At 41.1% G+C, this 13,534-nt stretch overlaps 1 protein-coding gene across 13 annotated transcripts in view; it reads right to left on the bottom strand.

The window, feature by feature from the left end:
• Window positions 1-13,534, bottom strand: part of ap3b2 (adaptor related protein complex 3 subunit beta 2) — a 55,301-nt gene extending 41,767 nt beyond the window's left edge. For 6 of the 13 annotated variants that reach the window (XM_026175209.2, XM_026175210.2, XM_026175208.2 and 3 more), the window contains exon 1: window positions 13,329-13,534. In XM_026175209.2, coding sequence (XP_026030994.2) covers window positions 13,329-13,441 — 113 coding nt within the window. In that variant the 5' untranslated portion in view covers window positions 13,442-13,534. Of the gene's footprint in view, window positions 1-6,163; window positions 6,573-13,328 lie in introns of those variants that run through there. The other 7 variants (XM_026175199.2, XM_026175202.2, XM_026175203.2 and 4 more) reach the window with 4 other exon arrangements.

Below are 13,534 nucleotides of genomic sequence, written 5' to 3'. Positions count from 1 at the left end.
AACTGTAAACTACTCTAAAACCACCAAACAGGACAACTCTCTCAGCAGACAGACCTTTCATTACGAATCAGGGTCTTGTCATTTGGTGGTATGGGAAAAGAAGGGTGGAGTTCAGTTGGTGGTGGGTGGCGTGATTGCTGCACATTTCCCCCAGCGGGTTTCCAAGGCAACAAAGAATGCAATAAAATGAAGTTAAGTGATTTCCCGGTTTCCCGGAGAGCCTTTGTTGCATCTGACAGTATTACCACGTGGGATCATCATCGACTCTAACAACCGAGTCCAGAGTCTCTGAAAATTATTGAGTGACTGCACACTTGTTTTAGAACAGGTGAGAGATGGGAGGCTCAGATGTGGCGAAACTGGGGTTTCCCCTCACACAAACAACCTCGCTGCTGGCATTGAGAGTATTTCTTAAAGCTTCTCTTTTAACTGAAGTATATCTGAAAAATAAAGGGATCTATATTGTATTATAGTGCTGGCCTTCGAATTTGGCTAATACCCCCTAAACTGTGAGACGCAAATGTAAAATATTGTTCTTTATTTATATCACTACAACATGCAGGTTGCAATATACAGCTTCTGCTACCAAAATTTAAATATGTTATTAGTTGTATGAGCTTTTAAAAGACATCATTACACTTCTATAATTCATGTCAGATCCATTCATCCTTCTCCAGTTCAGACTGGAGGTGGCTGGAGCCTATCCCAGCTGCAATGGGTGGTACACTCTGTAGAGGCTCACCTACATGTGAGACCCTTCAATTTAATAAATTAAATCAACAGATATTCAGTGATTACTACAGTAAGTGCATACATATTACTGATGTGCAGTTATATGTATTCTCCATATCTTATGGCATAACTGGGAAACAACCCCTCGGCTGTACTTTTCCAGCTTTCGGCTAAAGTGCCAACAAAGTTTTCGCTAGAGCTCCTTGTTGCCAGGAACAGTAAACCGCACAATCATAGACTCAGCCCATCCTTGTTGGTGCCTCATTGGCAGATTTGTATAAGGATGTATATGACTGTGTGCTCTGCATTTGAGTTACAAGTCAAAACACATTGGTCAAGCAGTACTGCAAATACTGCTAGAGCTGTAACTTCCTCAGATCTTGTCATCTTCTCCGTAAATGAAGTTGTGTCCAAAATGCTTTAAATTAAAAAAAATCAAAACATTTTCCTTCAGATTAAAATTAAAGCTATTGAGATATTGGACCCTCGCGGTTTATATAGTCTCTCAGTCATTAGACATTGGGGACCTGTCAAGTGTGCCTCACGCCCTAAGACAGCTGGGATAGACTCCAGCTCCACATGATCCTGAGCTCGAGAAGCAGTTAATAAAATGGATGGACTGCGAGATGGAGTTTTATAATTCATAACTTTAAAATTTAGCCTTATGAGGGTGTTGACATTAACCTTCAAGTGATTGAGCCATAAATTTGTACATGTGATATTTTACAAATGTAAACATTTCAGAATATCTGTTACAGGTAAATGAATCAGACCAGGCATGATGAGAGCCAGGAGAGCCTGAAAGATTCAAAAATCAAAGAATGTATGAGGAAATGATCTTAAAACAATGTTGTGATTAATTCATCCTGTGCAGTGTGAATGTATCTCCCAACACTGCATGTTATTTAAATCAGGCTCCAACCAGTGCTACAAATGACTTCCGAAAGAAGATAATCAAACTGCAGGCAGAACTTTTACTTACTCTGCTGTGAGAGTGGGAGGCTGCTGGGGTGCACGATATAATTCATCTGTTTTGGTCATGTGACAGCAGTGAATGGAGGCTTGCAGTCTGTGAGGAGGTGGCTGCTGCAGAACACAGTCGGTTTATCACGACTCTGCCCCGAGTTTAAAGTGTGTGTGCGCAGGCGTTTGTGTGTCTGTGTGCTAAGAAAAGCCTCTGCTTTTTGCTCCGCCAAGCATCAAAGTGTTAATAATTGCACTGCATTGCGAATAATATAGTTCACTCTGTCACACACTTCAAAAACCTGCACTCATCAAAGACTGTCACATTAAGACACCACAGCAAGGATTATTTTTGGATGCAAGTGCAGAACTCTTGCTGTTTTGTTTTTTTATATTTTGGTCAAAACAAACAAGAAAATAAATGAATGGATATTGCAGCCTAATGTTGATTTACAGCAGAAAGGGAAGGAAGTGGCTCATTTCATCCTTTAAAATAATGAAAATGAATCACAGCCTTTGGCTAAAACAAGTGATCATTTCTATCAACACAGCCTGAAACCTCAACTTCTACTTACTTTGATGTGGGAAAAACCTTTTTGTCTTTAAAAGTGAAAAACAGATAAAAATATTACAAGGCAAGTCTCAAAATGGTAAATGCACTGGTTCTTTTATAGTTTATTTCTGCTATAACTGAGGACTCAAACTGGCGTATAAAACAAAATGCCAACTCTTTTATTCATGTCTCATTCACCCATTTACAAACACATTGATACAGCAACATTTTCTATACCTAAGTGCTTTCTATCTAACATTTATACTCCAATGAATGCAGTGGGAGCAACTCAGGGTTCAGTATCTTGCTCAACGATACTTAAGTATACTGAAGCAGGCAGGGATCGAACCACTAACCTTCCGGTTAGTCGCTGACCTGCTCTAGCTCCTCAAAAGACATCCAACAGCTATAAAAGCGTCTAATGGCAGAATATGTACCTTATGTACAGTTATCAAGTGCTATCAGAGCACATATCAGGCCACATATGTGGTTTACCATGGCAACAGTCGGGTCATAGTGCAAACAGGTTTGTCGCAATAACTGTGTACTGTCGATAATGGTGTTTTTAAGCAAATAAATCACAAAATGTCTCAACAATGTAAATTTAAAAATACAGTAAGTCAAAGAGTAATTGTTTTTTGTATGCTTTTGTACAGTCATGGCCACAGACTCTTGCCAACTTTGGTAAAAAAATCGAACGCTGACTCTGAATGACAGCATTATTGCAATTTCTTTTGAAAGTGAAAAATTAGATTTCATGACAGTGCAAATTTGTCTAAATGTCTAGAGTCTAAATGAAGACTTCACAGGGTATCAAAGTCATTATCCTTTATCTGGTGGGAGGTACGACTGTGATTTCAAATCAGTTTGTCTAAATGTCACATATGGATATGAAGCAAATGTTAACCTCATGGTTGTGCTGAAACCAGAGGATCACCAAAGTCATTCAGATTCATCCTCTGGGAACCATCCAAGTAGTGGATGCAGAGATATTTCACTGGAAAAGTAAACCTTAACCTGCTGATGGCACGAAAGGAAAGTCAGCAAATTATTTAAGTCATTAGGATTAATCCTAGTCGAACCCAAGTCCTAGACTGTGAAGGTAAATATGTTCATATGGGAGATGAAGTTCTGTATTTTCATAACAGAAATTAACCATATATGAGACAAATTTCCACTGCTTAAATTACACATTCTTTTTACCTCTAATTAAAGCCTGTGGCTGAAAGCAAAGAGGTGGTACTTCTACTGATAGTTATCAGCAACAATTCTAGAAAACAGGAAACCAGTAAATTATGACTTAAAGACAAAGTCAACTTTAAAATTTAGCAGCCACGGTGAAACTTCCCTATCAAAGGCTCAATTTGCTTTTCCAGCTTGTGTTGCCCCCCCGATCAGCCTAACTAATTAATAAAGTGACAGGGATTAATGTGGCCTGTTTGATGACAAACAAGCCTTTAGAAGACCTAATTAAAACTGAACCTGCACCATTCATTACATTTGCTGTGGCCAAACATTGAATGTGTCAAACAGGAATGCTCAATTATTTGCACACACACACACACACACACACACACACACACACACACACACACACACACACACACACACACACACACACACACACACACACACACACACACACACACACACACACACACAAGAAAAAAAGAAAATTAAAAGACTATATTGAGAAACTTCAGGACAAATAAACCTCTAACTGGTTTTAGACGTCCCAGCTTGAGCTCAAAGGACCTGCAGTAATTCAATACCAGCACTAGGTTTCTCATTTCTCTGGAAACCCTGTCCTGCTGAACAACAGATGAATTTACAAACCAGCGTTGAATTATTTAGCCCAGTGTGGTACAACAGAGCTGACGGGCGGTCAGGTTACCTGCCACCATCGCCAAGAGATCAGCGGGACTCTTCCTTCTGGAAAGTCTCCATGGGATTTGGCCAGTGTTTCATGTGTTTAATGACACACTTTTAGGTGTAATGTCAGTTTGTTCATCAAGAACAGGGTGCAATAACACCAAAAGCAAAAGATATGAAAATGTATTTGCATGAATCAGCGGCGAGTGAAAGATTGAGGAGTTGCAGCTTGAATTTATAAGCAGCTGTTTTACATAAGCCGTCTCTCTTAGCAGAGCCGCGTCTTGTTTTTCCACAGTTACAGATGCAGAATTTGCCTCTTAAAGCCAACCAGAAGAGAATTTCTGTGCCTCTCCAGTCTTGTAAAATTAAAAGAAACTGCTGTAGCTGGTAGGTATGACCCAATAAAAATCTGAAAGTATAATTACATCTCCCTTGAAGAAAAAACAGCTTCTGAAGAGCGCTACACTGACTTTACATTTTAGTGGTTTGCAGTCTAATTAGTTATAGTAGCTCTATGGCCTTTAATTCATACACTCAGTCTAATTCCAATAAACAACTGCACTCCTTTTTCTAATTTCTTTAATAAATCCATCTGCATTTATACCAACCCGGTCCCCGGGGCACCATGACATGTGATAGCAGTTCCCTTCTTTTTAAAGCCAAGTCTACTCTGCACCACTGCACATGTTGCACATGTCCATGAAATGCTTCCTTATGATTCTTATAGACTTGAACCTAGATAGTGCGCTTTTATTTCATTAGTGCCTCAGTAGGAAATTAACGAGTAACTAGCTTAATAAGTAATTCCTTTAGACATTTTCTGTTTCCGCCTTTTCCAGGTCAAGCATTTTCTACTCGTCTCTTTTTTTATGTTTTTGTAAACTGAATATTTTCTGATTTGAGGCCATCAGACAAGGCCATTAGTGGAGAAAACAACCAGCAGATTGATGATGATGATGCCAATTTTCAGAAGCAGGTCTACAGTCTATTTATTCACTCTACGTACTAGCTATCTCAGAATGTGCAGTAAACTTTTTCTGCACAATACTGTGCAAAAGTATTGTCATCTCATTTGTTTATTTTTTGTGTCAAAGGAGCCAGACTTTCTTGTAATATTTTAAAGGGTTCTTAAGCAGCAGTTCTCCAGACTTTCTTCAGTTTTCCTTTGGGTATTAGCTGCTTTTGCACACATTTTTGGTCCAGTTCTTGTAACTGACAATGTTCAAGGGAATGATTTTGTTTGTTAAGCCACTTAATGCTAAATCATTTGAGCGTTAAAAAGGCACCAGGGATGAACTAGTGTTTTGTCTACATATAACAGACAAATTAGTAAATTTAAGTTGTATTCTTAGGCACTTCACATTACTTGATCTATGAAAAATGCCAAAGAAAACATAGTTTGACAGTCATTAAATAGCATTACTGCACTCACAAGGTGATTTCCAAAGAACTACTATCTTAAAACTTGGTATATTTTGGTACAGTGTGCTTTCCATCTTTCCAAAAATTGAGGAAACAACTATTTACAGCAGCTGAATAATATCTGAAAGTGATGTTCTTAAGAAATAGGACAAAAAAACGGTGACATAAATATATGATATATTACACAAACTTTAAAGATCAGATCTTTAAAGAACATGAAGATTGGATTACTGCTCAGCCAGCTAAGTGGCAAGTATGGAGAAGTATTTGAGTGAGTCAACATGGTCAGGTGACATTAAGATCAGTTCGGCTAAATCAATTAATTTTCCATGGGTGTTCCTGGAAAAGATTTCCTCCATGTTTAACCAGCAGACTAATGCCTTGCTGTAAAGCCCGTGCCATTTGTTCTACAGGACGTCTAAGCAACAGGAGGCAAACATAGTAAGTAAAGACTGGATCGGGCCGCTAACACTCACTTTTACACTGTTAAGCACCCTGTTAGCCCATTTTTGACATTTTAATCTTGTTCTCAAGTTGCATTCACTGAAATCTGCCCTGGAAGAGAAGCAGCTAAATACTCTCTTATTTAACTCTAGCACTGATGAGTTCTCATCCTACCGCAGCGGTTGAGTTTGGAAACCACCACCACCACCTTCCTCCAGTGGGGCTCGTTCCTCCTGGTCACCTCCTCCTCCTCCACCTGTACCTCCAGATCGGAGGTGGCGCAGCTCATCAGGCTGGAGGGCGCTGTACCAAGCCTGCTGCCCGCTATCGGGAGTCAGCACGGGGCTCTTGTCCTCCTCCTGGCCTTGGACCTGACTTTGCACGGTCTTCACCATGTTCACCGCGTTCACCGGCAGCTGCAGCAGCTTTTGCATGGCGGTCATGTTTTAAACTTCGCCTTGACCTGTGGAACCACAGGTTGGATCACGTGGAGAGAAAAAACAAAGAAAAAAAAAAGCTGCGAGAAGATCAAAGCTTTCCGGTTAATCGGAGGAAATTCTCCTGGAGCTCCTCACACAGTTTTCATGCCACAAAGAGCAGCGTCAGCTACTCTGTTAGAAATCCTCGTACCCTCTAAGGCTAAGTATGTGGACATTTCCTGCAAGACTGGCACAGCAAGCCTCCTCATAAATGCTCCATCCTGAGGAGAGGTTGCTGCCTATTCCCCATTAAAAATCCAGCGGTAGCTCCAGAGCTCTGTTGTATTTTTTTCTCTCGCTGTCTTCTGTTACTGCTGAGTGAAGCAGCAGACATCAGCTGCTCAGTAAATGGATGCTCGGCAGCGAGGGGCGTGGAGTTTTATCTGCCGTGACGCCTCTCCTTTCGCGACTCCTCCCTGCTGCTCATGTGGTTCCTGTTGCCGCACCAGTCACTCTCTTCCTCTTTACGCATATGTGTGTGTGTGTGTGTGTGTGTGTGTGTGTACAATATATTTATATCCCAGCTCACCAACAATGACACAGCCTCTCCCCACCTTTTGCCACGTTATCACTCGCTTCTCCTCGTGTGTGTCATCACTGCTCCAAATCCTCACATTAACAGCTAGAAACTGCACGTCTCCCCTCCACGCTATCACGCCGTCTATCACAGCTTCTTTTATCTGCCCTCACCTGGACTCAACGCCAGCGAGCCTTTGCAGAAATATTTCCTCCCTCCGCTCGCGCATTACGCTTAAAAACCTTCCATCCTATTCATTTTTTATAGCCATCGTTGTGCCTCTTTTTTTCTCTCATCTTACATGACTCAGCTTTCTTGGCAGTGTCGTGATGAGGACATCTCTCTCTCTCTCGCTATATTTCTATGTGGCTCTAAACAAAAAAAAGAAACTGCCTTGAAGCACAACTGACATAACGCGCTTCCTGTGATCTGCAGTAGCTCAGTGACAATTTGTTGACATTTGCTTAAGACTAATAAGATTTTTATCCATGATGTCATCAGGAGCAAACCCTGGGCTTGCTGCGCCGGCAGCATCTTTACAGTAAACAAAAAAACAAAAACAAATGCAGAAGATTTACAGATATCTGCAATTTGCTGTAGTTTTTTCAGAAAATACATTTGACAGTTTAACACATTTCAAACTCTGATCTCCTGATTCTCAGTTTAAAGCACTCAAAAAAGCCAAAAGCTGAACATCACATTTTTTTCTTTTAAACATCCAAATACAGTTGATTTGTGACAGCAACGACACAGCACTGCTGCTGGCTTTTCTTAACTTAGATTGTCTTTTTTTCTCTGTCTGATCTTTAGGTGCAGTGCAGTGCTATCACACCCTCTAAATGAAGGAGGATGAGAGCAAAATTATATATGAAGACATAAATTAATAAACTCTCATATAGTCTAAAGTTGGATGATTCATATTCATGCTCTGTGTGGCCACAATGGAGATAAGGCTGGTACCTACATTGTGTTCGAGTTTGATGAAAATATTATTAACAATGTCATTACTATGCTAAATATAAGATCACAGCCAGTAGTCAAGCCTTAAAACCCAAGGAAGCACTGGTCACTACTGGCTATCACTGATATAGCACTTGTGTTGCCTGACAGTCAGTCAATTTAGGAGCTGTTTTTTAACAAATCAAACTGTGGAAAAAGACGCATGCATCCATTTTCATAGCTGCTTATCCAAATTAATTTCAAGGGGAAGAGTGAAGCCATCCCAGTCACTGATTACCTTTCTTTGTTCTGCGGGAGGAAACGGATGAACCATGAGGAAAACTACGTAAGCTCAGAAGGAACATGCAAACTCCACACAGCAATGCTCCAGTCACCAGAAGCCAAGTCAAATCCCAGAAGCCCATTCAGAGCCAGTAGTACAGTATAGTACAGACTAGTAAATGCAAACAATAATATTTAACACTGTTCAGTTTGAACAAAAACTTTAAAGACAACACTTTGTGGATATAAGGTGAGCATATTAACACAACCTGGTTGTGTTTTACAACGTCACATTTTAGGTAACTCACTTTTTTTTCTTTGTGAAGATATCATGTTCATATCTTAGTTTAACTATTTCACTCTTTCTGTCATAAAGATGGCATTTGATGACCTCCACTCAGTATACATCAATGAAAACATGGCTTGACAATAGGGCTGTTCGATATAACGATATATATCGGATGACGATATAAAAACATCTATCGTTTCATTTTACGCTATCATTTGTTTCGTGGTGTCGCAAAATAAACTGTTTACGGCAATATTTTTTCATCGTTTTGATGGACACTGTAGTGGCTATATTAAATTCTTAAAGTTCTCTCTTTCTCTTATATTTTCAATCAAATCCCGCAGTGCCAGACGTGTTCCACTGCTGAAGCCAGTGCATGTCCAGGCCCGTCTGAAGTTTGCCAGAGAGCACATGGATGATACAGCAGAGGATTGGGAGAATGTCATGTGGTCAGATGAAACCAAAGTAGAACTTTTTGGTATAAACTCAACTCGTCGTGTTTGGAGGACGAAGAATACTGAGTTGCATCCCAAGAACACCATACCTACTGTGAAGCATGGGGGTGGAAACATCATGCTATGGGGCTGTTTTTCTGCCAAGGGGACAGGACGACTGATCCGTGTTAAGGACAGAATGAATGGGGCCATGTATCGTGAGATTTTGAGCCAAAACCTCCTTCCATCAGTGAGAACTTTGAAGATGAAATGAGGCTGGGTCTTCCAACATGACAATGATCCAAAACACACCGCCCGGGCAACAAAGGAGTGGCTCCGTAAGAAGCATTTGAAAGTCCTGGAGTGGCCTAGCCAGTCTCCAGACCTCAACCCCATAGAAAATCTGTGGCGGGAGTTGAAAGTCCGTGTTGCTCGGCGACAGCCCCAAAACATCACTGCTCTCGAGAAGATCTGCATGGAGGAATGGGCCAAAATACCAGCTACTGTGTGTGCAAACCTGGTAAAGACCTATAGTAAACGTTTGACCTCTGTTATTGCCAACAAAGGTTATGTTACAAAGTATTGAGTTGTATTTTTGTTATTGACCAAATACTTATTTTCCACCCTGATTTACGAATAAATTCTTTACAAATCCTACCATGTGGATTCATGGATTTTTTTTTCACATTCTGTCTCTCACAGTTGAAGTGTACCTCTGGTGCAAATTACTGACCTCTGTCATCATTTTAGGTGGGGGAACTTGCACAATCGGTGGCTGACTAAATACTTTTTTGCCCCACTGTAAGACTTGACTTTCTCTGACTTTACTAGACAGATACAGTGAAGACTGACCAGGAAAGAGAGACATGCAGCAAAGGGCCACAGGTCAGACTTGAACCCAGGCCGGCAGCTCTTAACCATGTAGTATGTGGGCACCTGCACATCCAACTGAGCTAAACTGGCACCCAAAACCTTTGATTTTATTGTTTAAGAACACTGACCTACGATAATAATAAAAAAAAGAAGCCAAGGCCTTTTTCGTTAAGTCTTGCAAACAAATAGTCACCTGCATCAGTCTCTGGTCCTTTCAAAGTCATAATTTATTTGTCTTACGTGCTGAAGGACAGTGTACACTTTTAAACGGAAGAAAGCCGATCTTTTCTCTGGATGATAATATACAAAAAGATTGGCACGATCTGAGGACCGAAGCAACGTTTCACATCCAACGTGTCTCCAAGGCAACAACAGTGAAGGTCGTGTTAGTGTGCTTCCACCATTATGTTTGCAGACAAACCGGTTAACCCACCTTCACTGAGCAAATTTTGACTTCTGCACACACACACACATCTCTATATCAACAATATCCAGCCTACACTGGAAAAACAGTAAAGAGGGTGGCATTTAATCACAAGTAGTTTTGCACTAATGACTAATGTTTGCCAGACAAACTCGAGACAAAACCTCCTCCTCCTCCTCCTCCACATCCAAAGTCAGTTCAGAGCCTGAAATTCTGCCATCTATAGACACATGGCTCCCTCTGCTGGTGAATTATGGTGACGCTGAAGGCATTAGAAACTGAGCGGGGAATGTTCTTGCTTCACCCACACAGTCTTCTTATGCTTACTGCCCTTTCCATTGGAGCAACAAGTCGCCAGTCAGGGTTAACACAGATACAATATCCTCATTTCTTGTATCCTCAGTTCCTCTCCTTGTGCCTCTGTCCCTTTTCACCGAAGATGTGAGTAGAGGAGAAGCAGAAGAGACACGAGGAGAGAGAAACCAAGGTAACAGGGATTTAATAAATGAGACATCCTTTGCGTTGGAGCCTCATTTTAAAAGCATTGCAGAGTTTGATGCGTGGCACAACCGCATCATGAATTGTTTTATTTAAAACCCGACTACTGTTGCCGTTCACGCTATCAGATTTAATAGTGCATGTTGGAGTTTTTTATATTTAGGACCCACATGGCACAATGTGAAAGATTTACCTTTTCTAATCCAACACAGAAGCAGTTTGATCAGCTTAAATAATGGAAACATTGAAAACAAGTTATTCAATGAGTCTTCCTCTTGCAGTGGTTTGTACATTGCAGCTAGGGGTTACGACTCATGTACATGCTGCAGGTACGCTTGCCCACCCTCGATTATAGCTCCTGCAGCAAGCTTCCTCTTTCTTCTCGCCTCCAGATGCATTTTACAGATTGATAGACCCTTTAGCATGCCATACTGAGATTGATATCTAGTTCACAGGCAAAGGGACAGAGGAGGTATACGTTAGTGAAATTAGCAATGCCAATTCATTCACACTGACATTCATACTCACATCCAATTTAGGATCCAAGTGACCTAGTCTAAGCTGTGACACAACAGTGCTAACCACTGCACTAATGTGTCACCTTTGTGCTCATCATGTCCAAAATGAAAAATACTCTCAGCAGCCAGTGGTACTCTTCAGCCTCCAAGTAGATACACATAGGTATTAATTTCAAAATCCTAGGTGACTTCTTTCTTGAGTTATTGCATTCACAAGATTCTCAGAAAGCTTAACCTGTGACCTATAACCTTGAGGACAAGTTCACTGAGATGCAAACTTATCTGAGATTTTTAGCAGATACACCTATGTTATCAATTTGAAACTCCTACAGTGTGTCGTTGCTGCCCTGGCAGAATGAGAACAATACCCCATCAGGCTTTCATGGAGGGAAAAGTCGTAAAAAGCAAAAATAAAACTGTAGGAGTGCACGGTGTGTTAAATTGTCATTTCTATTGCACCGTTTAATCCCATCTCATCAGATATTTTTCACGCATGACAATTTGACTTTGCATGCTAGTGAAAAAAATTATTTTGTAAATAATAACTTTCTGAAATTTGTCTGTAGTTAAGCAGTAGTTTCAATAAAAACAAACAAAACAAACAAAGAAAAAAACTATTGCTAAATGACTAAATGCTTTAAGCTATGAGCCTCTATAAGATGTTGTTAGCTGGTATTAGTGAAACTTTCGTTAAAGTGGATCTAACGTTGTTGGACTTGGACACTGGTGAACAAACTCAGAGAGAAAGCTGAGGAGGTAATTTAGCCATTTATATAGCGCTTATCTACTCTCATAGAGTACTCAGAGCACTCTATACAACATGCCACATTCACCCAATCACCTCCATTCATACAAGCACTTTCTTCTATAACCCTCTTTACTTTAGTGCTGTTTAGCTAACATTCACACACATTCACGCTCCGATGGATGCATTGGAGAGCAACTGGGGATTAGGATATTTGGCATCACCACCAACCTTCCAATCAGTAACTGACTTGCTCTACCAACTGAGCTACAGCCACCCCCGCAATCAGCTGTGCCGAATCAAAGACACATCTAAAACCTGCAGGACACCGGCCCATGAGACCTGGAGTTCCCCCACCCCTGCTCTAATCTGCTGACAATAAGTAACTGTGTTGAATACATTCTTTTTATTTTCAATTAAAAATGTGAAAAAATTACTCACTGTAACTTTAAACACTAACCTTAAATTAAATAAACATGTAGAAGGAGCTGGAGCATGCTGACCAGGAAACAGGTGTATACCATTAAATTAAAAATGGCTTAATTAACAAGTTCATTGTCTAATGTGCAATCACAGACTGCCTCTGTACAGCTGTGTGTACCTCTTTCCCTGTTTGTGTGCCCCAATAAAGGTCAAAGTTTTCCAGATTACCAGTTATTATGCCCTATGTTATTTAAAAACATTTTTAAACACATTTTTCACAGTTGTTCAGGATGCAATATTCCTGAAAAAATGCGACTCAATGTAGTTGCAGTCAGGACTGATGACTGATGATTATTTAGCTGGTTTTGCTTTGTTTGTGATGACCTCATGATGTTTTATTTTCATGTATTAGTACTCTCTCTTGTAATGTGGAACTTCCTTCCGGTCCGGGCTTGTGTGCCGCCACCAGGCTGAGCTGCTGCCGCTGTCCAGCAGGGGTGGTGCTGAAACCTTGGAGCTCAGGCCTCGTATCCCCCCTGTGACAGGCCTTTCGCATCCCACTTCACAAACATGACGTATAAACACCGTAACCTTAAAAGCCTCACACACGTGAGCAAAGAAATGTAATAACAGGAGCGAACAACAAACAGCAGCGAGCCGCACACCGCAGCCTTATTGCGGCCAAATCACAGCCCGAGACTCAGAACTAGAAAACGAAGGCGCTGCTTTCAATCACGGGCCTGTAGCAACAAAGTTCAACATGCTGTCTATTATCTATTGACGTTACAGCATACTTTATGTACGTGTTAGCGGACATAAGGCTGCCCCTCCCCCACCATAAGCTGGCCCATAACACCCCTCCCCACAATATGACAAACAGAAACAGTAACAGGCAGCACCGAGGCAGGTAGCTCGTACCTTTTGTAGTCGGAGGAGAAAATCCCTCCGCTCGCCGGATCGTGACCGTACTCCGGCTCCCCCACGCTGGACGAGCCGCCCTTCTCATCGTTAAAAGCGGAGCTGGCAGACATAGCCGTGTCTTTCAGTGTGTTTGTGTTTTTGTTCTTGTCGCTCTCAAAGAGCAGCAGCGACGGCGATTCAGTGCAGAAGGCAGCGGGATACAC

The sequence above is a fragment of the Astatotilapia calliptera genome, chromosome 7, assembly GCF_964374335.1.
Source record: "Astatotilapia calliptera chromosome 7, fAstCal68.1, whole genome shotgun sequence".
Classification (NCBI taxonomy): Eukaryota; Metazoa; Chordata; class Actinopteri; order Cichliformes; family Cichlidae; genus Astatotilapia; species Astatotilapia calliptera.
The sequence above is the reverse complement of the archived record's forward strand: the minus strand, read 5'-3'. Positions and strand labels throughout refer to the sequence as shown.